This window comes from Physeter macrocephalus, chromosome 7 (genome assembly GCF_002837175.3).
Source record: "Physeter macrocephalus isolate SW-GA chromosome 7, ASM283717v5, whole genome shotgun sequence".
NCBI lineage: Eukaryota > Metazoa > Chordata > Mammalia > Artiodactyla > Physeteridae > Physeter > Physeter macrocephalus.
The window spans coordinates 52,875,440-52,901,339 of NC_041220.1; the positions used below are offsets into that span (position 1 = coordinate 52,875,440).

Below are 25,900 nucleotides of genomic sequence, written 5' to 3' on the forward strand. Positions count from 1 at the left end.
AACTCACATCAGTCTTCCTCCCTACACTTGGATGGAAGCATGGAAGGTCAAACACTGGCCTCCCCTATACAGTGAGGCAGACTGAGAAATAATGGGACAGCAGTATCCCTATCAAGTCCGCACAGATCCGATGAGACAATGCAGGAGGTGGTGTGAGTTTCCCCAAATTCCATCTCATCCCCTTCTCCTCTAACAAACGCCCACTCATCCAATGAGTGCCTCTCCAAAGGCCACACCTGACTCTCAAGAAAAGTTTGTCTTCCCTTCTCCTGAGCTCCTCCAACACTTGTTCACATCTGTAATCTCATTACAAACACACTGTGAACGACTTGAAGGCAAAGATTTTATTTTATTCATCTATTTATCCCCAGCTCCTAAAACAGTACCTGTCATATAGATTTTTTTAAAAAACTGAAAAACTGAATGAATGAATGAAGTCTAAAATAAAACCAGAGGAGCAATAACTTCACAATAGGGATGCTGGCGATTGTAAGGAAATTGCTGTGGTTTAATTTCAATGTCAATATGTTACAGATTTTTTTAAAGTATATATGGGAAAATGAACATTTTTATCAAGAGAAAACTGTGGAATATTAAAAGAAGAAAATAGACCAAGAAAGGAAGAAGAGTGTGGACAGTAATTGGGTTTTTTTCTCTCGAGACATGGCATACATGTGAGAGCACATACATATACAAGCACATATATATGCCAACTTGGCCCCCTTGGATGATATACAGAGAGAAGAAAGGAGATACCTTCATGTGACAAGCATTGTTTTAAGCAGGCTAACATATTTATTTTTTGTTATGGATTTATTCATTCATTGAGCAAGTTATTGAGAATTTACTATGTGCCAGGTACGATGCTAGATGCTGGAGATACAAGCGTCAGAATAGCGATACAGGACAGTAACCCTTTGGAGCTTCCAGTCTAGTGGATCATAAATATTCAAACAAATTTTTCAAAGTTCCAACTTGCAATAAGTGCTATTCTTAGATGATTGTGAAAGAGAATTAGAGGAGAGGGAGAGGAAAGACCATTCAATGTATAGTGGTCACAGACTGAGAAAGTCACATTTAAGCTGAGACCTAAAGGACAAGAAAAAGCCAGCCATGCAAAGAGCCAGCAGAAGACTTCCATTTCTCTGAAAAAGCACAGGCAAAGGCCTCGAGGTGAGGAAGTAGACAGAAGACTAGGTGAGGGGAACTTGGCATGAGATGAGGGTGGAACAAGAGGTAGGGTCAGATCATGCAGGGCTGGGAGAGCCCTGGGAAGGAATTTAGAATTTTTAACTAGGTACAAAAAGAAGCAACCAACAGCTTTTAAGCCAGGGGGTGACTTGCTACAATAAAAGTATATCTATATTTGCTGTGTGGAAAATGAGTTGTAGTACAGCAAGAATGGACCCAGGGAAGCCAGTTGGAAGGCAACTGGCTGAGGCAAAAGGTAACAGTGACTTGAACGAGGGCAGTGGTAGTAGAATAGAAAGGAACATGTGTGGGAGGTGTTTAGGAGGTAGATTCCACTGGATGTTCTAATAGATTGGATATAGGAAATGAGGACAGGTGACATTTCTAACCAGAGTCCCAAAATAAAATCCAGCAGTCTTCCCTTGTCTAGGGCTCGTCAAACCTGAGCAGACCTGTCCCCATTCAGCACTCTATTGGAATTTGCACCTTTGGAACTGAGTCACAGCTTAACTGGTCTCCACAGGGTTAGACATGGGAACCTCCTGGGGTGGGCCCCTCATTCCACATTAGGTAGCACCCTGGATTTAGAGACAGGTAGGCAGAGTAGTGGAGGAGAGAGCTGGCTACCATAGAATGTGGGGAACAGCCTCCATTATTTCTGATGCCTTAAAAAATGGAACATGAACCACACGTGGGTTAAAAAACAAACCAAAACAAAAATAGGGAAAGGGAAAAGCACCTTCCTGTGTGCAGCTTTCAAATGGGGGAGGGCAGTGTGTACACAGATAGGGAGAGTATACATACAAATGAAAAAGCAGGGACTTCCCTGATGGTGCAGTGGTTAAGAATCCGCCTGCCAGTGCAGGGGAAACAGGTTCGAGCCCTGGTCCGGGAAGACCCCACATGCCGTGGAGCAACTAAGCCCGTGTGCCACAACTACTGAGCCCGTGCGCCACAACTACTGAAGCCCGCATGCCTAGACCCCATGCTCCTCAACAGGAGAAGCCACCACAATGAAAAGCGTGCACACTGCAACGAAGAGTAGCCCCCGCTTGCTGCAACTAGAGAAAGCCTGCATGCAGCAACGAAGACCCAACGCAGCCAAAAATAAATAAATAAATTAATTAATTAATTAAAAAATGATAAAGCAAACAGGGCAAGGGGCATATGAAAGGGTATATGGGTGTTCTTAGTACTATTCTTGCAAATTTTCTGTATTTGAAATTATTTCCAAGTACAAAGTTTTTTTAAAAAAAGTGTGCAGTCACAGTTTTTGGTCCATGATGCCCCTGATGGGTAACTACACAGCCATAGTGACAAGAGAGGCAGGTAGGAATTCCTGGCTCCTACGGATTCTGACTGAAGACAAGAATCAGCAAAGTCGCGAAGCTTTGCCTCACAACCGGAGGCAAATGGAGGCAGCAGGAGGGGCCAGCGAATGCCTGAGGAAACTTAACCAGATGAGCCACAACTCAGCGCCCATCAGCACAAGACTCCAGTGCCCAGGTAGAACCAAGGCAGCAAGAATCCAGAGGGCAGTACAAGACCAAAAGCCCCTCTCCTCCATCACCAGGAGAGCACGGAAACAGCCCTTCACCCCTAGACGCCTGTCTAAGGAAGAGGGAGGACAATGAGACCCCTTGAAAGGGCAAACACAGCCCCGAACAGAACTTGGAATTAACTTAATATTTACACAAAAGGAACTACGATAAACCAGAAAAGAAGTGGCAGATTTAAGGTTCCTTCTTACCCATCTCCAAATCAGTTGACGTTAGTTGAAATAAGTCATACGAATTCAGAGGTATTATGCATTTTGCACATTTCATTTGTAAATTTTGACTGCTGCAGCTGTAAAACTACACACTGACAGTGGTTCCAGTTGGATAAATGAATGGGAGTGTGTAGACGTAACCGTGTGTGTGTGTGTGTGTGTGTGTGTGTGTGTGTGTGTGTGTGAGAAAGGAAAAATGTCTGGAGTAAAATATGCCAAAATGTTAACAGGCATGAACTAACAGGTGATTTTCATCTTTATACTTTTATTTGTTCTATGCATTTTGACAAAGGAAATGTGTATTACTTTTATAATGGGGTAAAATTAAATCAATCAATAGAGATGTTTTCCTTAGGAGGAAATCTAATCAGAGGACAAGGCAGAATGCCATACCCTATTCCATCACAAGCCTTAACTAGTGACAAAAGAATCCCTTGCCATCCTCTACATGTCAGCCATGGAGCAATGCTGCGGTAGAAGAAACACCTTACTGATGGATTTTTATTAGATATGTTAAAAGCAGTTGCATCACATTTGTCTATCTCCCTCAAGTACAACCCAAAGTTTGCAATTTTCTTTGCAGTGATTCCTTGAACTTGCTACCCTGGCTTTGCACACAGCATACATCTGAGATCTGTTACTGCCAGACATTGCTTAACTTTTTAAAAATACATTTTTATATCTAAAAGTTATTCCAAAATCTTGAATGGTTCTCAGTTAGGCGTGTATAACCCCTAACTGACAGACAGATGCAGCCTGCTTCATCTTACTTTTTCTCTCTTTCTCTTAATTTTTCTCTTTACCTGAACTTTCACTCTCTTTAACCCTTCCTCTTCTGCCTCTTTTTTTTATTTTCCTCCCCAAAGTTAGATTTTCATGCAACAATCTTTCTCTTTCATACATATGGACTGATAGTGGGCCTATGGAAAAGAAGAAGCCCCAGTAATGAAGCCAAGGGGACCAGGGTCTTAGGGATCCTAATGTAATATAGTAATCCTGTCCCCAAATTCAAAGACACTGCCTCCCAACTCGTACACACACACACACACACACACACACACACACACACACATCATGACTTATTTGCAAACGTCTACATTTTACATGAGCCAGTATTCTCCTTTCAAACTTAAAAATTAAGTTAAGAACAAGCAATTCTTTTTGGAAGAAAAAAACTTGCATTCCTCTTACTCGTCTTGAACCTGGTTGAGTTGATTACGAGTTGCATTCAAATCAGCATCTAATTGTTGTATGTCCCGATCCCGAGCGCCAAACTCTTTATGTCCGTCCTTATCAGACGTGTCCTGGAATGGTACACAAATCAAAACAGAGTCTGAATACAGGAAACCGCATGGGCAGATTGCAAAAACATTACGCTGGAAAAAAGAAGTCAAGTACAAAAGGGCACGTAATGTATAGTTCCATCTTCATGAATTTCCCATGCAGGCAAAATTAATGGAGAGTGATAAAAATCAGAGGAGTGGTTGCCCTGAGGGTGGAAGGAGGGGACTGGGAAGTGGCACAAGGGCATGCTCTGAAGTGATGGAAATGTTTTATATCTCGATAGTGGCGTGACTTACAAGAATATATCCGTTTGTCAAAATTCACCAACCTGTGGTTTTCACTACAGGTAAATGATACCTCCGATTTTTTAAAAAGACAGTGAAATATCATCCTGCATCTTTATACCCAAAATAACATCCACAGGGGGTAAAAATCTAAGAGGCATATGAAAATCCCCACATTAAAAAATGTGTTTAATAACAACTGATGTCTCCAGAGCCCTTACTACGTGTAAGTTGTTTTGCAGTTTTATCACGTTTAACTCTCACAGTGACCCTGTTAGGTCAGCAAAAGCATTGTTTCCATATAACAGATGAGGAAACTGAGACCTAACAGGTTGGACAACCTACCCAGGACCCTAGAAGATAGACTAGGAGTCTGTCCAGTGATCTCTAAGCAGGAATCCTTTGGCCACTACCTCATAAGGCCCTCTTGCTTAGAACGGCCTGCTCTAAATGGTTCCGTTTTTGAAAGGAATTTACGTAAATCCATATAAACATTTAAAATCAAGGTTACAGATGTTTTGCCTGTCCAGACATAGTGATACCAGCGCCTTAAGCAAAGTATGCGTTCTCTTTCCAGTCTGGTCCTCAACTGTTCAAACACTGCCGCTGTCGCTTGGAAACCACCAATATCAACCACAAATGATGACGCTCATGATCAATCTACCAGAATTGAGTTTTCTTCTTATCTTGGAAGTTTCCAATTAGTTTTATTTTACTCTTTCAGAATACTGAGCTTTCCCCCATCTAATGATCTCTTTCTCTTCTGACCCTGCCCGGTGGTACCGCGTCTGGGTGGCTAACTTGCTGTTTAAAAGTTACTATTTAGTGCCTGGTGTGGGCCCAGCAATGTCCCAGATGCAGATCATCACCAGGACCTTTTCACAGCTGAGGAAGCAGGGGCTTGTTGAGTTGCCTGAAGCCATACCACCAGTAAGTAGGCAAGGCTGAGATTTTAACGCCAATCTGTCTTAGGAGAAAGCTCAATCCATTATGCCACGTATTACCGTATACAGAAACTCACCTTTTCGACCCGTGTCTCAATTCACTAACTAGAGTTGAGCCCCTCACTAGGTAAAAACCCTATCTTACGTACGTTTGGGTCCCCAGAGCCTGATCAGGTGCTGAACACCTAGGAGGATCCTTTAGCATCCCTACCTGTAGAGAGGGGACCTTGCTGTCGACAGGTTTTCCTAGGGAAGCGGCAGTAAAGGAGGCCTCCAGCCAAGGCAAAAGGCGCGATTTGATTGTTTCCACACCATCATAATGTCCTCCTAGAAGAATCCACAAATCAGTTCAGTGAGAGAAGTCCAACCACAGCAGCCCCGTCAGAGAGCACAGAGAAGGCGCAAAGACAAGAAAGCAAAGACGGGATGCATGGGCCATTCTCACCTTCTTGGGCTGTTGTAGTGAAGATCCCAAAGAGTTGTCCCTGCACTTTGGCGACTTGCTCAATGAGTTCGAGGCAACGATTTAGATTCTGATCACATGAGTTCGTCTGCAAAGCCAGAACAGTAGACATCAGTGCAATTTCCTTATTCTGGGACCCACTGCAGATGGACAAGCACTTCACTTTACACAAGGGCCAGCTGGCTCTGGTATGCTCCCAGGGCAGAGACTGCTGTGTGCTCACAAAACTAACACACCATTGTCAAGCAATTACACTCCAATAAAGATGTTAAAAAAAAAAAAAAAAAGAAAGAAAAGAAACACACTTCCCTCTCCTCCTGGGCACCCACTAGACTGCTTTCCCCAGCTTCCCTAGCGGTCGATGCAGCCATGCAAACCATTTCCTGTTACGGATGGGAAGTAATGTGATTATCCTGAATGACTGTCTTCTTCCTCTCTCCCCCCATCTACTAGCCAAATGCAGAGGACCCCAAGGGCATAAGGGATGGTGGAGCCACAGGATTTAGAAGGTTGCTAACTGAACATTTGAATTGAACTGTCACATCACTGAGAAAGTTTTTTGGTGGGTATTAAGCCACCACACTTCCCTCTCCTCCTGGGCACCCACTAGACTGCTTTCCGCAGCTTCGCTAGCGGAAACACACTTCCCTCTCCTCCTGGGCACCCACTAGACTGCTTTCCCCAGCTTCCCTAGCGGTCGATGCAGCCATGCAAACCATTTCCTGTTACGGATGGGAAGTAATGTGATTATCCTGAATGACTGTCTTCTTCCTCTCTCCCCCCATCTACTAGCCAAATGCAGAGGACCCCAAGGGCATAAGGGATGGTGGAGCCACAGGATTTAGAAGGTTGCTAACTGAACACTTGAATTGAACTGTCACATCACTGAGAAAGTTTTTTGGTGGGCATTAAGCCACTGAAACTTGGGGGTTGTTTTTATAGCAATAACCCTGACTCCCTACTCAATGGAACCCTGCAAAAACTTCTTTTAAAAGTAGAGAGTCGGGGCTTCCCTGGTGGCGCAGTGGTTGAGAGTCCGCCTGCCGATGCAGGGGACGCAGGTTCGTGCCCCGGTCCGGGAAGATCCCACATGCCGCGGTGCTGCTGGGCCCGTGAGCCATGGCCGCTGGGCCTGCGCGTCCGGAGCCTGTGCTCCGCAAAGGGAGAGGCCACAGCAGTGAGAGGCCCGCGTACCGCAAAAAAAAAAAAAAAAAAAAAAGTAAGTAGTCCTTTTGTAACACAATATAAATCACTGCCTCCTAATTTACCCACTTTATTGGTTCTTACCCTCTACCTAAGTTCAATACTTGCATAAAGGGCACTACTTGCTAACAATAAGAAGGTATTGCCGGTTTGAGGGTACAATGGAGAATAAGACCAAAAAGATGGCCCAGGCCATATGGCGAGCCAGACAAGTGGGAGAGAAAGGAGAGTAGACAGTTACCCTGCAGTGGAATAAAGTCTTACTATAGGGATGAGCACAGGTCTATTCAAGAGCCCATTGTCTTAGAAAGTCAGGGAAGGCTTCCAAGACAAAGTGAAATCTAGGTGAGAAGAAATGAGGCAGACTTGGGGAAAGTCTGTCCCCAGAAAGAAGAAGCTAAGAGCTAGACCTCTCAGCTCTTTTTCTGCTTTTCTCATCTCCTTGGTGACCTTTCACCAATTCCTCATTAGCCAAACCTCTAAATGATTCTAACTCCAAAGGAATGAACACAACTACAAGCGACAAACTGTGTGGGTGTGGGAGCTAGAAACTGGAATGAAGAGGAAGGTTCCGATGACCTCTAGGTAAAAGTTTACAAGTAGAATGCAGATCTGTGTCAACAAGGGAGATGGTTCAGACAGGCAGCAAGCTCTGGTGGACAGAGGATATGCCTGGCCTGTTCACTGTTGCATTCCCAGCCCTGCATTCTATTGTCTCTCTGTATTCAAACTCAATATGTATTGGGTTGATGAATGAAAATGAGACGATTCACTCACTTTGGCTGTATTACATCCCCCCTAAGTGCCAGGCACTGTTAATGCTTTACATACATAAACTCAGTTAACCCCACTATAGTACTCTAGGAGATTAGGAGGGCCTTTGTCATCACCCTATTTTCAGATGAGAAAACTGAGACCCAGAGAGGTTAAATAACGTGGCCAAGGTTACTTTAGTAAAATGCCAGAACTGAGACCTGGTTTCAGAGCCCATGGTCTTAACTACTAAACTATAGTGACTTTTGGATCATGATTCATGCCGGGAGGAGAAGAAGGACTGGATGATGTGACAAAGTGTGAATGAGGAGGGCACTCAGGGAGGCCTCTCTGAGGACGAGACACCGGAGCTAAGTTCCGGATGCAGAGCACCAGGGAAAGAGCAGGCCGGGCTGTGGGAACAGCAAGGGCAAAGGCCCAACGGCAGGAGGGAGCCTGGCAAACTTGAACCAGAAATAGGTACATGTGGCAGAGGACAGGTGGTCAGAGAGGTGGGCAGGACAGATCCTGGAGGGCCCAGGAAGCCTGGTAAGCAGTCCAGATGGAATGGACTCGTTGTAACTGAGAGGAAGCTGCTGGTTTACCTTCCATGCCTGGTTAACGGTACCTGGGGACTAGCTCTGTTGTAGCATTGATTTCTATCGTGGCCATTTCTTCTTCTGTCTCATCTTTGTACCCCCTTCTCCTAACAAGACTAAGTTTTTTTGTTGGGTTGGGTTTGGGTTGAGGTTCTTTTGTTTTTTTATTGTTTGGCCACGCTACACGGTTTGGGGGATCTTAGTACGCCGACCAGGGATCGAACCTGGGCCCCCTGTAGTGGAAGTGCGGAATCCTAACCTCTGGACCGCCAGGGAATTCCCTGGTTTGGTTTTGACTATGAGTTTTTTAAAAAACTTTGTCTTTCTTATGTTTGTATCAATCATCACTAGTATCCATAGCAAATCGAAGGGCTCAAAATATTTGATGAATGAGTGAGCAAGTGAGTGACTTAGCATAATATTGACATGATCAGAACATATGGAACCCACAGCCTGAACAGCTCTCTCCATTCCTTCCTTCCTCATTGAACCAGCAGCTCCTTGTCCTTGCTGTTTTATTCCTGCACTTAACCACAGTGAACTTCAATTCCCCACTTACAGCCATTTGCCCTCTGGCTAGATCATGCCATGTGCTAAGTGGACAGAGAAGGGGCTTGGGAGTCAAGCAGACCTGAGTATCTCAGCTCTGCTACCTGCCACAGTCCTGTGTGATCCTGCACAGGTTATTTAACCTCTCCGATCCCATTTCCTAACCAGGAAAATGGGATAAAGCCTTGCAGAGTGTTAAGAGAATTAAATCCAAAAAATGCACGTTCCGCACCTTAAAGGCAAAAGATGTTCAACGGTTGGTACCTGCGAGGCACTACACAGAACTGACTGCAGCAATGAACTGAGTAATAGGGCAGACCATGGTTCAGATCTAGTTCTCCACTTATTAGCTTTTTCTCTTAGAAAGCACATTTTAAATATGAACTTCCATTTACTCGTATTTAGAAGGTGGTTGATCTCACCAGCTAACTCAGGTGCAGAGTAGAGGAGGTATGTAATAATTAGCATTATTGTAGTATTATTACTGTATGTTCCTGTGCTATGCCCAATGCCTGATACAAAGTAGGGGCTCAATGTTTGTCAAATGAGTTTGTACACACGACTTAAATAACAGAAGAGAATACATCACGTCAGATAGTTCCTGATCCCAAGTCATGTCACAACATGCTGCTGTTTCTAACACAAAGCATTGCACAAGACACTCAACTTGCAATAGGGAGTCACAGTACTCTACCAAACAATTACTCCCACAAGATAAAGAGAGCAAGGATATGAACTAATTATATTGTCTCCTAATTCCAAAGCTCATTCATTCATAAATCACTGGGTTCCTTTAATTTGTAAGCCTTGGGCTGGCAGCTCAGGAAACAAAACTACATTAAAAAATAAAAAGTTGCCTGCTGTCAATGAGCTCACCAGCTGGGGAAGCAGGATGGAGAATGGAAAACACACGGAGGATAAATAATTCCCTTAGCATTTATTAAATGCTCTAGGAAGACAATGAATTGTAGAGGGGGCAAGATACACTCTGGTGAGGGGTGAGGGTAAGAGGTGAGGACACTTCAAAACGAGAAACATCAGGTACCAAGGCAAGAAGCAGTAAGGCATACTATTCAGGAGAAGGGAATGCAGGGTCCAGTGACTAGGTAATGAAGGACTTTATTTGCCACGTGAAGGGCTTTGGGCTTTATCCCATCACTGAAAAGTTTAATGGGGCGAGTAGAAGATTTGCTTTGATTTTACAAGAATTACTCTGGCAGGAAGAGACCAGATAATTTGGATTAGAGAGCGAGTCCTGTGAGTCGGTAGTAGCTATCCGGCTGAGAGATGCTGAGAGCTGTGGCAATGACACGGGTCCCCTAAGAGTCCTTCCCAGCCCCCAAATTACATCTGTATCAGGCAAGGTCCCACTGATTCTAGCATTACCTGAGGAGGAAGTCAGGATGTTTGGAAACAGGTAAGAGGTATGAGAGGGAAGATACTGTTTTCAGACAGTTTAAAGGGTTTGAAGGAGCTTCAGAGAGAGATGTCCAGTGAGAGTACGTAACCATTACTGAGCACCTACTCTTTGCCAGCCAGGCACTGTGCTAAGAGCTTTAAATACGTTTAAAGCTTCATTTAAACGTTTCATTTAATCCTCAAAACAACCCTACAAATTGGACACCATCCATCATCTCGAATTCACTAATGAGGAAAACAAAGCTCTTAAGTAATTTGGAAGACATGGTGGTTCAGCTGGAACCTAAACCCATCCTTGCAGCTTCTGGAACTGGAGCCGAGCTCTCTAACATGAGGCTTTACCAAAAGCCGTTGGAAAGTCATCTGGATCTCAGAAAAGAGGTGAGGGTTAGAGGTGCGGCTTTGGAAGCCTCCAGCAGAGGAAGAATGGAAGGCACGTGCACAGAGGAGGTCCCGGGCGAGAGGGGAGAGTGGGGAAGGGGCTGAGGGCGGGGCAGAGGGCAATTGGACTGTTTCAGAAGTGGGCTGAGAAAGAGGGGCCAGTGAATGAAAAACAAAGCAAGAGCAGTAAGAAATAAGAGGACAGCCAGAAAGAAGGATGAAGAGGGCTTCCCTGGTGGCGCAGTGGTTAAGAATCGGCCTGCCAATGCAGGGCACACGGGTTCGAGCCCTGGTCCGGGAAGATCCCACACGCCACAGAGCAACTAAGGCCGTGCGCCACTGCCACAACTACTGAAGCCCGTGCGCCTAGAGCCCGTGCTCCACAACAAGAGAAGCCACCGCAATGAGAAGCCTGCGCACCGCAACGAAGAGTAGCCCCCGCTCGCCGCCAACTAGAGAAAGCCCGCGTGCAGCAACGAAGACCCAATGCAGCCAAAAATAAAATAAATAAAATAAAAATAAATAAAAAAAAAAAAAAAGAAAGAAGGATGAAGAACGAGGAAGCCAAAGAAGATGGTTTATTCTCTGCTTCACTCATGCATTTGTTCTCAACAAATCTTTATGGAGGAGGCTACGGTGTGCTGGGTGCTAGGGACCCAAGGTAGTCTCGTGCCCCCAAGGAATGTATAGTCTCAGATAAACATGTAAATGAATGCAAAATCGAGTACTGCCTGCTATAATAAAGGTAGGTCCAGAATTCAGAGGTGAGGCTCAAAGGAGGAAGTGGTAAGAAGCCAGGAAGATTCAGGAAAGCCTTCACCCGAGGAGCCTTGTGGGCTCCCACTCTTAAAAATTCTAATTGCTCTAGTGTGGGATCTGGGCATTAGAAAGCTTAAAAAGCTTTCTAGATGACTTGTATGTGTAACCAAGACCACAACATTAATGGGGAGTGATATTGATTTAGTGAGTCTCATCCAGCTCCCCCTAAAAAAATTAATGAAAAAGAAAACAGAGTATATCACAATTACTAAAGATAAGAATTATTTATGAACCTTTACTTCAGTTATATAAGGGTGTATGTGTGTTATGTCATGATGTAAAATGCATTCATTTCTATGGGTAAGTTTTAAAAACACTGTCCCAGGGCATAGGGCTTTGCCTGCGTTGAGAATCACTGGTATGGGGAATGAGGAGCCCCCCCAAAACGATCCCCTGTACAGCTGTAAAAAAATTGGATTGGAGAGGGGCATGGAGCAAGGCAGGAAATCAATAGGAATATGCCATGTTGCAGGTGTGGAACTGAAACAAGTAAACTTCAAACTTATTCTGGTTGTTTCATGAAAATAGGAAAGCTAGAGGTAAGAGAAAGGAGTAGAACATTCCAGAATATAACCACCAGCATTATTAACATTTTTTTTTAAAGTGTTCTTTTGAAGCTACAAACCCCTGTGCAACAGAGATGGGCTACTAGCCTCCTTTTGTAACCGTGACGGCTATAAAAATACTATGAGTTGTTAGGGACAGAATTCTCTGCACAGCAAGCAGCTGCTATGCCAGCGCGTCTTCTCCCTGCAGCTGTAGGCATTATTGCTATAAAGTTCACTTGAGATCTGCCTTAAACATATCCTAGAAGTTGGTTTTCCCACATATATAAGAAATGATTGGAGTTTGAATAAGAGCAATGGCAGCTAAAGGGGAAAGGTAGGAGATATTTGAGACCTTTAAAAGGTGGAATCCTCAGCGCTTGATGAACCCATTGGTGAGGTGTAATGGGGAGGGAGGGCACCCGGGTTTCTGAGTTGGGCCACAGGGGAGATTGTGATGCCGTTGCCTAACCAGAGGCCACAAGTGTAGAACCGGAAAGACTGGAGGGAGGGTAACTAGTCCCGTTTGGTTCATGTTGGGTCAGAGGATGTGGACATCCATGTGGAGCTGTCTGGAAGGCAGGTGGCTGGCCACTCAGGTCAGGAGCTCTGGAGAAAAGCCCAAGCTAGAGATAAATCTGGGAGTCGCCAGCATCTGGGAAGGAGCTAAAGCCATAAAATTGGATAAGATGTGTCAATTGCTGCAGAGAAATCAAGGAGATAAGGACTGTGAAAAAAAAAAAGAGATTGGACGTGACTGACCATCAGGTGGCTTTTAGTGACCATTGTGAGAGCAGTTATAGCGGAATGATGCAGGGGCAGTGGTGCTTGACGTTGTTCCAGATTATTCCAGGTTGAGGAACAAATGGGAGTTAAAGAGCAGAGGCAATGAAGACAGATTACCCTTTTAAGAAGTTTCGGGGCTTCCCTGGTGGCGCAGTGGTTGAGAGTCCGCCTGCCAATGCAGGGGACACGGGTTCGTGCCCCGGTCCGGGAGGATCCCACATGCCGCGGAGCGGCTGGGCCCTTGAGCCATGGCCGCTGAGCCTGCGCGTCCGGAGCCTGTGCTCCACAGCGGGAGAGGCCACAACAGTGAGAGGCCCGCGTACAGCAAGAGGACAGGGGCTTTGTTCCCATCCCTTCAGTGTCACCACTCTCTTGCCCAAACCAAAGATCCTAACCCACTGAGCCTAAGTGTTGCCTAATTGCCAAGGTCCTTCATAATGTGCCTCCCCACCACTTACACAGCCTTATTCCTCCAGCGACCCTCTCCAATCCAGCCACCATCCTGCTTTGCCATTGTACATGTGATGTGTGCACCAGATTGACCACCAGTCCTTTGATCCCTTTCACTTCCTTTACTCCTGAGCAAGCTTGACCTTATTAACATTTCTTCTCATGAGAGCCTGATCATTCCAGACTCTATCAATGGTTCTCTCATACCCACTACTCTATTCCTAACTCGAATCACCTCCACAACATGAAAAAGAGAAAAAATGTTTCACCCCCAAATAATAAAATTTATCACTAAATATTTTTAATCAACTTGCCAACTTCAGTTTGAAAAGCTATTCAAATCTATCCATTTTAGTACAAAACACAGTTATTTCCACTTTGAGAAAATTTAATCTCAAGCAAAATATGCTTCATCTATATTAGATAAGAATTAAATTGTGCAAAAGGGTTCATCACAATATTCCTTTAAACTATGAATGCTACTACAACATTCAATGATTTGCCTGACACTTTAATTTTTTTAATACTTCTCTTTTTAAAAAAAAAAAAAAGCCTCATTTTACATACGACAAGGATACCATCTCCAAACCTTCCCATTAGGGAATATGTAGATGAGCAAGGGAAAGAGATAATCAGTAGGAAGTATGTGGAGTCTAGTCTGAGGGGCGGCATTTCACAGGTCCTTGCGGCTGGCCCTGGAAAGTCACACATGGAAAGCAAAGCCCTAATTTTTACCTTCTTCCCCTGTTCACTGCCCCCGCTGTTCAGGGTATTTATTCTCGGGGGAGAGGGCAGGGGAAGGATGACAGGAAACAGACATCCTTCAAGTGGAACGTCCTTATACCGTCCCTCCTTCTGTAGGAGATAAGAGAATGGACTTGACGAGCAAAAGACCTAGATTCAAATCCAAGTTCCACCCTTTCTAGTGGAGTGACCTTGGGCAAGCAAGCTGCCCTCCTGGGGTTTGGTTTTCTCATCTGTAAAATGTAGAAAATAAAGCCTGATATTTCATAGGTTCTTACAAAGTTTAAAGGCAATAATGCATGAGTGTCCCCTGCATCGGCAGGCAGACTCTCAACCACTGCGCCACCAGAGAAGCCCTCAAGGGCTCTTTAAATGCTGATTATAGGGGATGAAGAGGTACAAACTACTATGTATAAAACAAATAAGCTACAAGGATATATTGTACAGCACAGGGAATATAGCCAATATTTTATAATTATAATGGAGTATAACCTCAAAATTGTGAATCACTATGTTGTACACCTGAAACTTATATAATATTGTACATCAATTATACCTCAAAAAAATTTTTTTAATGAAGTACACTACAAAGGAAAAACAAAAATTCTGGCTATAACAGGCTATAACCTCTTCTCTAGGGAAGTACAGTCCCATATGTGGGCAGTCTTTCAAGCAGCTCTATTCCAAAATCAACCATCTGTTCTACATCATGGGTGACCTTGCTGGCCACACACCACTGCCTCCACAACAAAGTTTTTAAACTGAAGTCCTGAATTTTAGATATAAGAAAAAGTAGGCTTATGTACACCCCAACGGTTTAAGAGAAGCTTCTGTTTAGAATTCTCCACGGGATTTTATTGTCTTGACCCATAGTCAATATTCCTACTGGACTTCTTTCATTACTTCTTCTCCTTAAACATTAAACAACAGGGATGTTTACATTAACCAGTTTGCCCAAGATGAAAATAAGAAAAGTCAAATGAAAAAGTTGATAGCCTCTCTGTTAAAAAGAAAATAATCTTCCTTGTCAATTTTTTTTGTAGCCATGGACTCATCATTAGTAACTATGGCAGAAGGGGTAGCACCAATTAAATATTCCACATGCTTTTCCACATTTCTCAGGCTCCCTTACAATTAGATGGGAGCCACATAACTAATTCCACCCACGGGACAATGAGTGCAGGGGACGTGTATAATGTACGAGCAGTGCAAGTTCTCCACTCCAGCTCTTACCCTGCAGAACCTTCGAGGTCCCGTAATGAGTGGCTGTTCCACCTGATGGAAGGCACCTGAATCTGAGCCGACCGATGAGAGAGCTGCCATCAGGCTTTGCATGAATGGGAAATAAATCTCATTTTGTTGAGACACTAAGGTTTGACATTTATTCATTACTGGCTAGTAAAAAGATAAAGGTCCTGAAGGGAAGAAAAATGTTCTCTATAAATTTACTAATTAGAATGAATCCTCAAGAATGTAGAAGGGGAGGGGTAAAGGAGGGCAGGGAATCTGGTTGAAGACACCATAGCAACGACAACAGCCTTGTGTACCAAGAAGCAGGCATACTTTGGCATAAAGGCAGCCTCTATTTCAACCACAAAGATTATTCTAAAACAAGCAGAGGAGACACCTCTTTAAGAGCTCTTTTTTATGTTCTGCTATTTAATATACTGTTTTCATTTGTTAGTACAGATTTCTAAAGCACAAGAGGAGAGTAATGCAAGCGGAAGCATTATCAGCCCTCCCTACTATCCCCACTTATATATCAAATAATCGGAAGTGTCCAGAGTGTAGTGTCCTGGTGTCTATTATTTTACTTAAGAAATGTAATTGTGTCCTATCTTAGGGACGGGGTTATCAGTGGTATTAAGCTCTTACCATTTCTCCATAGAGTACATTTTAAAAAGTAATAAATCTCAGAGAATCTGACCAAAGTTAACTTCTTGGTCCACAGGACTCTGAGTCTAAACAAAAGCATCTCAGAGGGAGGCGAGTTTCAGCCCAGAGTTGATCTTCTCAGGGTACAGCTAACATTATAAGGAGGTTAATCTCTCTTCTCATCTTGACATCTCTAGGGAGTAATTAGGTAATCAGAATCCATTTCTGCATAGGTGGTTATTTGACCCTTTGAAAGAATTAACCTATAAAACCAGACAGATGTTGTTTGATAAATCGGAGGCATTTGGAGCCGCACACTCTTACATAAACCTTAAAGACCATCTTCAGAGTCTTTGACCTTGTTTACTAAATGTGCCAGAGTAGTTTACAAGGAGCTGATTTATCTAATCTCTTGCATAAAGTCTTCCTCAGCCCCGACCGTTCTCCCTAGGGTTTCCAATTTTCCCATCATAGAACAGCTAGAGCAACCTTTCCTGAACACAATACAAACATGTCTCCTCCCTGCGTAATGTTTTTAGTTTCTCCCCATTGCCCTTATGATAAAATCCAAACTGCTTAACACACTACCCAAGGCCCCCCATCCTCTAGCCCGCAACACCCCGCCTCCTCAGCTTCATGCCGGCTCCCTGCCTGGAAGTATTCACGGTCCCCCTAGATAGGCTAGCTTTTTCATGCTCCCTGCTTCTTGCACATGCTGTTTCCCCTATCCTTCAACCTCTTCTCCAACTGGAAGTTCATCATTCAGATGCAGCTGACATTTCTATTCCCAGCACCTAGCACAGACACACACATCGTAAACTCTGGAAAAAAAAAACATTTTTTGAATGAATAAATGTACACTGCAAGAAGTGTGCAGTGTACATTTATATAGAGTGTCTGACCCAAACCCTTTACACATACCAGAAGCTAAGTAACCATTTGTTTTGGGGGGTTTTTTTTGGTTTTTTTCTGACCACACCGTGCTGCATGTGGGATCTTAGTTCCCTGACCAGGGATCTAACCCATGCCCCCTGCATTGGAAGTGCAGTCTTAACCACTGGACCTGCCAGGGAAGTCCCAGTAACCATTTGTTGAATGAATTATTAAACGCCTAATAATTGGCTGAGTTTGTGGTTAAACAAGAAGGAATTCTCTATAACCACAAAGGAGGAAAACCAACTCTGCGAGTTATGTGTTTACCCCAACCTGTCCCTCATCCTCCAGTGGAATCCAACTTTTAAAGGCCAAGTAATGCAATAATTCAGCATCTCTTTAATAACTAAAAGAAAATGAGGTGGTGATGTTTGCTGTTATTTTTAGGATTTGTTTCTCAGCCGGGGCGGGGGGGTTGGAAAATATTTCTTATTGAAGTTTTTTGAGATAAATATAACTTTTTTTTTTTTTTTTTTTTGCGTTACGCGGGCCTCTCACTGTTGTGGCCTCTCCCGTTGTGGAGCACAGGCTCCGGACGCGCAGGCTCAGCGGCCATGGCTCACGGGCCCAGCCGCTCCGCGGCATGTGGGATCTTCCCGGACCGGGGCACGAACCCGCGTCCCCTGCATCGGCAGGCGGACTCTCAACCACTGCGCCACCAGGGAAGCCCAAATATAACTTTTTTGAAAAATCAAGCAAGAAGCAGTTTTGCCTAAGGTCCAGAAGATTGGTGGATGTCCTAAGATTAAAAAAACAAGTAAAATACAAAGGCTTTGGGGCAGAAAATTATATTTTTTAAGAACTTACTGTTTCGGCCAACATATCAAGGAAACAGGCTGTGCATGAGACGGTGGTGATGCCTGGATGAAGGCAGAGGGGATATGGGAATGGATGAAATATCAATGGATGAAAAGCTTTCCAAGCAGAGGGGAACAGTGAGTGTAAAATGCCCTGAAGCTGGAGCATGGCTGGTGTGTTCTAGAACAGCTCTGTCCAATGCAGTCGCCACTGGCCATATGTGACTATTTGAATTTAATTAGACTTCAGTGAAGTTAAAAATTCAGTTCCTCAGTTTGCACTTGCCAGATTTCAAGTGCCCAATGGCCACCATATTGGACAGTGCAGATATAGGTATAGATATAGATGTAGATACAGAACACGTCTGTCATCATGGAAAGTTCTGTTGGACAGCTTTGCTCTAAGGCTGCCAGTATTGCTGGAGTGGTTGAGCAAGGGAGAAGGTAAGAGGTGACGTCACAGAATTTAAAGGACCACAGTTGTACAGGAGCTTGATGGCCATTGTAGGAACTCTTTTTCTGAGACAGGAAGTTTGGAGAGTTTTGCCAGAGGAGTAACTTGATCTGACTTGACATTTAGAAGAATCACTCTGGGTTATTTTTTTAATGATCCAAATAAAAGATGACCAAAGGTGGACAAGGGTGGCAGCAGCAGGACTGGTGGAAAGTGATCAGGTTCTGCATGAATTTACAACTGGTACCCACAGATTCTGCTGGTGAGGAGAAAGTGGAGTATGTCATGATAAAGACTATTAAGTTAGGAAAGAAGTTGGTGTTTGGGGCATGGGAGAGGCTAGGGTCAGTCTTAGACTGATTTGACTTTGAGATGACAATAACACAACTGAAAATGTCCAATGTACAATTGGAGAAGAGAGGGCTCAGATGAGAATAGTACCTGAATATAGATATGAGATGATCAGCATAGGAGTAAGAGATGAAGCAGGAATGGAAGTAGAAGAGAAGATTTCTAAAGTTTGGCCCTTGAAGAAGTTACAAGAGGGGAGTGGGTGAGGCAAGGAGACAAATTATTAGAGCCTTAGAAGAATAGGGGTGTCCAGAGTCAAATGTGACAGAGACGCCAAGGAGTTGAGGAGAAATGATGTTGCCCAGGGAATGGCCACAAAATTTGGAAAGCCATTGATCTCTTAGTGTGCAGTCTCTACTATTCGTGTGTGTGTGTGTGTGTGTGTGTATGTTTTAGGGGGCGGGGTGGGACAGGTGAAAAATCTAGATTAAAATGGTTTCACTGAGAACAGAGGAATGGGATGCACCAGTGTCAGTGGGAAGGGAAAGTGCAATAAACTTTGGCATTTCTCAGTACTTACAGGTATTTTCAAAGCAATCATTTAATTTGGTCCAGCCACTACTAGTATCATTTGTGTTAAATGTTGTCTAGTGACAAACTGAATACACTTTTTAATATTCCGAGTTAATTTAGACCACAAGCAAGAAAAACAATTTGTCTTGTAAGAGGGAGTTTTAAGAAGGGTGAATACATGTATAGGACTTGTTATTCTCAACCTTCAGAGACTAGGTAACAAGTAGCCACTTTTTTGTTTGTTTGTTTTGTTTTTGTGTGTGTTTTTTTTTTTTTTGCGGTACGCGGGCCTCTCACTGTTGCGGCCTCTCCTGTTGCGGAGCACAGGCTCCGGACGCGCAGGCTCAGCAGCCGTGGTTCACGGGCCCAGCCGCTCCGTGGCATGTGGGATCCTCCCGGACCGGGGCACAAACCCGTGTCCCCTGCATCGGCAGGCGGACTCTCAACCACTGCGCCACCAGGGAAGTCCCCAAGTAGCCACTTTTAAAGGTAGGTGATAAGGGGAATCCAATGCTCTGTGCTAGAGGTGAATTTTAGTTTTCCTGCAATCTTGGTGGAGAAGGAATAATCAGTGCTGATTCTTTAAATGTGCGCGATGCGGGTAAACACTAGGAAGGAAGGCTAAAGAGAGCTGTAGCTATGCTTTGAGCTCCCCTCCTCCCAGGAGCCCTGGTTAGAGGGTGGATAGGAAAGCCCAGGGACTCATGATAGCAACCAGTTGCATTTTTCCTGGTAGAATTTCAGAAACAAGCTGATCTGGACTCAAAAATTTGAGATCTAAAAAGGAACTTTACCTATCATCTAATTCCAGTCTCCCATTTAGCAGGGGAGGTACTGAGACCCAGAGGTTAAATAAGTTGCCCCAAATGATTCAGCTAGTTCTATGCAGAGCCAGACCTAGAAGCTAGGGGGACTGATTCCGTGTCCCCAGCTCTTTCTGCCTCCCTGTTCTACTTGCTGTGTGAAAATAGGACTCCCCTTTTTAAGACAGACCAACCTAAGCAAAATTCAGCACTGGAGTTCTACTCTCTGGGTGGTGGAGATTAACTGGAGCTGGAGTGGGGTGAGGATTAAGGAGATTTGAAGAACCCTTCTGGGTTTGATATATGGGCTTACACATGCCTTGGCAACAAGCCTTCTGAAATCTGCCCTGGTGTTGAAACTGTGCGTTACTTGCCATGCTGACCAGCACACAAGTGAAACCCGCAACGTTAACAACTGCCCGTTTCACTGATTTCTGGGTACTAACTCCTGGGTGTATTTTTATAAAAACCCATTCTGATAACAACCACAAGTTATCCCCAGAGTGGGTGACTTGAGGAAAGGCAAGAGGAGGGATGTAGTAAAAACTAATAATAATAATTCGAGTCGGGGGTATGAGGGTAGACTGCTGGCGGAGGGGATAGGAGGGAGAGTGGCCAGACCCAGGCGGCTCGCAGGACTTTCGCGTTGCTAGGGCCGCCAGCGTCCTTGGCTACCGCTGGGTAAAATGCGCGCTCTCTTCCCAGACTCTGAGTCCCGCGCTCCGCGGGCTGCGCCACCCAAGCGCCGCCTCGCGCCGCACGGAGAAAGGGGAACCCGCACTTTCCTTCCTTCCCGGCGATGCGGGTCCGACGCCGGGCCCCAGTTAGGCATCACAACCGCGGGACTTGGCAAAGCGGCCACCCGGAGACCAGTCCTAAGAAGCCCCCGCCGAGGGTCGTGCGAGGAACTAGAGGGAGGGGCGAACCCCGGGGGTCTCCCACCCTCACTCACGTTGTACTCCCTCAGCCAGGACTCTAGCTGGTCCTGCATCGATCTTAAAGATTCGTTGGAGACCAGTCTCTTCAGGTAATCCGCCATTGCTCGCTTTTCCGCTCGGCCCCGCTCTGGGAGATGGACTCGTGGACCGCGAAGCGATGTGGCGGGAAAAGTGTTATCTTCCGGAGGAGCTCAGAGCGCGGCTGGTGTTTCCATCCTCCGTTTCCGGTCGGACCGGGCAGGGTTCGGGAAGCCGCGGGGAGGTGCCCTGGGCCACAGCCGCCGCACCTCATCCGCCGCCCCGCGCGGTCTCCAGGCTGCCCTGCGGCTGCCCGGAGCCCCGGCCAGAAACTCCCGGGTGATTGTGAAACAAACCTTGACGTGAGCGCGCCGCTGCTACGTACGCGCGCCGCCCAGCCCCAGCCGCGGCCTCCGCCCGCCCGCAGCCCAGGCGCCCCCCTTCCGACCCCGGGGGTTCCGGGCACCCGCCAAGGCGCACGCTGCCGCCGTTCCTCCCGCTACTGATGTTCTTCCTCCTGCTGCTGGTGGTGCTGCTGGTGGTCGAAAGCGAGGGTGCCCAAAGCCAGTGAGACTCCGGGTTGGGCCGGGGGCCGGAAGACGCTAAGACTGCGGACGGCGGCTGCCCTACCCCCCTGATGGGCTGAGACGCGCCCGCAGTGTAGGATGGGGGGGCAGCTGGAGACCTCTTGTCTAGGAAAGCAAAGGTCGTTTCTCCCTAGACGTCTTTGGTGAGGCTCTGAAGAAAGTACCTGTTTGGGTCCTTCCTTTCTTCTTTCATTTCTCAAGGCTTTAATTCTTCATTTGTTAACACCTAGGGTTTGGTGGGTGCCCAGGTAAATAGATGTTAGCTCCAGGATGTTCACAAACGAATCAGGTTGAAACAAGATTTGGTATAATTTTAGAATCATTAACACTCTAAAGCTTCATTTAATTATGAATTCTCTGAGACTTTGTTCAAGTTCAGAGCCGGTTTGGCGCTATTTCAAAAGGGGGTTTTAAGCCACAGTGATAGTTTGAACTACTTAAGAAATGAAACCATTTCGACCATCATTAAGCACTTTAGAACCCTTATTTTCTATGCCATCAAATGATGTGCAGATTGCAAATCATCCTTATCTATTCATTAAAACAGTGTGGATGGAGCAGGGCCTCAGCCAACTAGTTTAATTCAGTTCTTTTTTTTTTTCAGGTATATGAGAATATATGAACATTGCACGTGTCCACCTACCGTAAAATTCAGAATTCCCCCCCTTTTTTTTCTCTTAATTACAATGGTTTTAATGTCCTCTAATAAAAATGAAAGGCTCATTTCTGGAGCCTATGTTCTTACTATCTTCTTTAGACCACAAAATGAGAACTATAAAAGTTCTCATCACAAGAAAAAAAAAAAAAAACTTGTAACTATGTGTGGTGATGGATGTTAATTAGATTTATTGTGGTGATAATTTCACAGAATATACAAATATTGAATCATTGTACATAATGTATTATTTTGGTTATATCTCTACAAAAAGAGAAAAACTAAGGAATATAAAAAGAACACACGGGCTTCCCTGGTGGCGCAGTGGTTGAGAGTCCGCTTGCCGATGCAGGGGACACGGGTTCGTGCCCCGGTCCGGGAGGATCCCACAAGCCGCAGACCCGTGAGCCATGGCCGCTGAGCCTGCGCGTGCAGAGCCTGTTCTTCGCAACGGGAGAGGCCACAACAGTGAGAGGCCCGCGTACCGCAAAAAGAAAAAGAACACATTATTTTATCATGGTGCAATAACAATTACTAAACTACAAAAAAACACTATTCATTAGAGACTTTCTTCCTTTAAAAAATTATAAAGAAGGAGGAAGAGAATGGAGAAGAATCTCATAGATTTCTTAATTTAGGGCCAATAACTGCACATTTTAATAGGCAATTGGAATCTTTGAACAGTCAGATTTACTTATTAATAAAAACCAAGTTGGAATATTTGCTTATATCAGATTGTGTTAAATCCTCTTCCTTGCTATGGGCACTTTAATTAACTGCTAATCCTTGTTTATATCATCTTACAATAGTTGTTACTTCACAGGAATATTAGAGACTAAATAAGATCATTCATGTGAAGTATACTTAGCACAGTGCTTGGCATATATTATAGCAAGTGCTTCCTAAATGCTATGATCACTCTTAGGACGAATGTAGATCACAGTATTATATTAAACAGAGAAAACTAGGTTGGAAACAATGTAAATCAATGATAGAGTAATGATTGAGCAAATCATTCAATGAAATTTTCACACTAGAAATCTTGTTATTGAAGAATATCTAGTATCTAGGAATTCCTACTACATAATGTTAAGTGAAAAAAGCCAGACACTAAATTATATAAATTGTGTTACATTATACAGCATGAAACCAAGGCATGATTATGGATGATTTTAATTTGTTCCTTTATACTTTTCTGATTTTCCAAATTTCTACCATGAACACAAACTGCTTTTATGAAAACTTACCCAGAAACAAAGTTACCCAAAAACTTTACCACCTTCAGAAAAATGTTAGTCAAAATATCAATATTTAAGCCAACTCAAAACAGAATATGCTTTGACCAAATGTTCATATTACTAATTTAATAGACTTATAGAGTCTTAGGATAAAATGGGTCTTTGAATTTACTTTACAATATGCTACCTGATGTTATTTATCTCTACAATACTGGAGCCCCACAGCTAGATTCAAGACCCTTCAGGCCTCCAGTCATTTCATGCACTTCTTTGTTTCTGTAGAATTCTGGAGCATGGTTGCCCATAGCAGGAACTTGATGCTTACTAACAACAAGCAGAGTTCTTAAGGACTCAAAACAAAGGAGGTGCATACTTATTCATTATTTATACCCCCAAAACTTCCAAAAGAGGATCTGAGATGGCTTACAGTAAAAGGCTTGTAGAAAATATCATTGTTAGATTTAGAAATTTTTTTAATGGAAAAAATATGCCCCCAATTTAAGCTTATGTACTAAAATTGAGCCTTATTTTACATTTATTTCTGGGCTTTGTAGTAGTCAAGGCAAAAAGGAAAATGGGTGGTATGATTAGTACTATTTGATTTTAAAAGTATACATACTAATTTTTTGAATGAAAACACATTTTTCTGGTACCAGTTCTAAAATATGTTTATTCTTTTCCAAAGAGTATAGAACAACATAGATGAAGCTGTCCTTAATAACACCCCCTCTTTTTTAGAAAATATAGAAACAATCTTAATTTGATTGTTTCTTGCAGTCACCTTTGATCAATGCCAAGGTGGTAACACTAGAACACATGCCATCAAAGAGAAGGCCAAGCGATTGACACCCCATTTCTTAGCTCTCTGGTGATGTTACTTGATACAAGCTTAGAATTTCCATACGTGTAGGAATAAGTGGATATCCTCATAAGTGCCCTTAATGATGATCCCCTCCTCAGAGCTTTTTATGGGTGTAGGATGGTAATCAATTTAAGAGAGAGGTAGAGTCTGGAAAGCAAACAGTCAATGTTGCTGATTAAAGAAGAATCCATATGCTTCAAACTGCAAGTATGCACTCAACAAGTTTGAGATTCTGCTTTAAAAGTCTATTTTATGTGTATATATGAAAGAAAATATCAGTTAAGTAAAGGTACTATTTGGAGAATCTTTTGATGCTCTAAATTTTGTTCCAATTCAATTATTTTAGGATATTATCGAGTAGGCAATTATTTGGGAAGAAAAGATAAAAATCAAATCTTTCTTTTTGGTACACTATCAGGTATCATGGAGAAGTTGAAAGAACAATAAACTTGGAACATGGATACTCTTGCTTTATCTCACACTCTGCCAGTTAGTGGCTTCTCACGACTTTACATAAATCTTTAATCATTCTGAGCCTTGTGTTTTTTCCATTCTATATAATGAAAAACATGGACTAGATGAGCTCTAAGATCTCTTACAGTTCTCACATTCTTTAATGCTATTTTTCCTTTTTTTTCTTTTTTTAACATATTGGTTATGGTTCGGATTGAGCAAATCTTGCCCTTTGTTTCAGTTTTTGGTTCACAGTTCAGTGGAGGTCAAGCCTTGATTCTGAGAGCATTAGCCAATCAGCAAAAGTTGAGCCTCTTTCTTGCATACAATTTAATCTGCAGACTTTCTGGAATAACTAATATACCTAACCTCCAGGAAATAAACAAGGGGGTTCACTATAGTTGCACTTTTAATTAATTTAAATCCAGCTCAAACTGACAGAATCTTCCTAACTCCTCCAACCCCACAAAGCTCATTACTCTCTTCTTTATACTTTCTCTCTCTAACTTTAGACATTTTGATACTGTTAAAGTTATCATACTATATTAAACTTATTTGTCTGCGTCCTATATAAGCTTGTGAGCTTCTTAAAGAAAAGGGCAAAGGTTTATTTAGCTTAATATCCTCAGCACAGCAAGTGACACTTTCTAAGCCCTCTATAAATGTTCGTTAAACTGAATTGTTATCAAAAAGATACAGAAGTAAAAGAAAGAAAAGAGGAAAGAAGGTAGGAAGGAGATGATTGGCTGCTTCATATCTGATGTCATAATCCCATTGAGGTAGAAGAAAAGCAAATTTAATAGCCAGTTGGTTGTTCTTAGAGCATCATAATTCTACCATCCAGCCAGGAGCCACTTGATCTAGAGAAGTGTAAGAGTCAAACATCTGGGTGGAATAGGCTTTCTGAAAGTCCTTAATTGTGTCTGGTTCATATTTTACCTGCATCAGTTAGCTGGAGATATTTTTAATTTGGGATTTTAAGAAGCCAACAAAAGACTGATGGAAACCACTCTCAGTATAGTGAGAGCTGTGTGTGTTTTTCATGCTTGTATGTAAGAAACCTGTATGCAAGAAGCTACAAGGATATACAGTGGGATCCTCATCATAATTTCCAGTGCTCCCTCACTAGGGACAGTTGCAAACCCTTAGCCAACGTGGCTAAAGGCATAATCTGTTCTGCTCTGGCCAGGATTCTTTTTCAGGCACCCCAGTCCTCTTCTGTGTGTGCCATGCTATTC

The 25,900-nt window shown here is 43.6% G+C and overlaps 1 protein-coding gene across 4 annotated transcripts in view; it reads right to left on the minus strand.

The window, feature by feature from the left end:
- Positions 1–21,189, minus strand: part of SPATA18 (spermatogenesis associated 18) — a 40,919-nt gene extending 19,730 nt beyond the window's left edge. The window contains exons 1-4 of one of the 4 annotated variants that reach the window (XR_002893061.3): positions 20,864–21,189; positions 5,920–6,025; positions 5,686–5,801; positions 4,154–4,266 (exon numbers count right to left, since the gene is read on the minus strand). Coding sequence is in view for 3 of the 4 variants with exons in the window: in XM_007107857.4 (XP_007107919.2) it covers positions 4,154–4,266; positions 5,686–5,801; positions 5,920–6,025; positions 20,864–20,950 (422 nt within the window). In the remaining variant the exon portion in view is untranslated. The remainder of the gene's footprint in view (positions 1–4,153; positions 4,267–5,685; positions 5,802–5,919; positions 6,026–20,863) is intronic. The other 3 variants (XM_007107857.4, XM_024132009.3, XM_024132010.3) reach the window with 3 other exon arrangements.
- Positions 21,190–25,900: the final 4,711 nt, after the last annotated feature.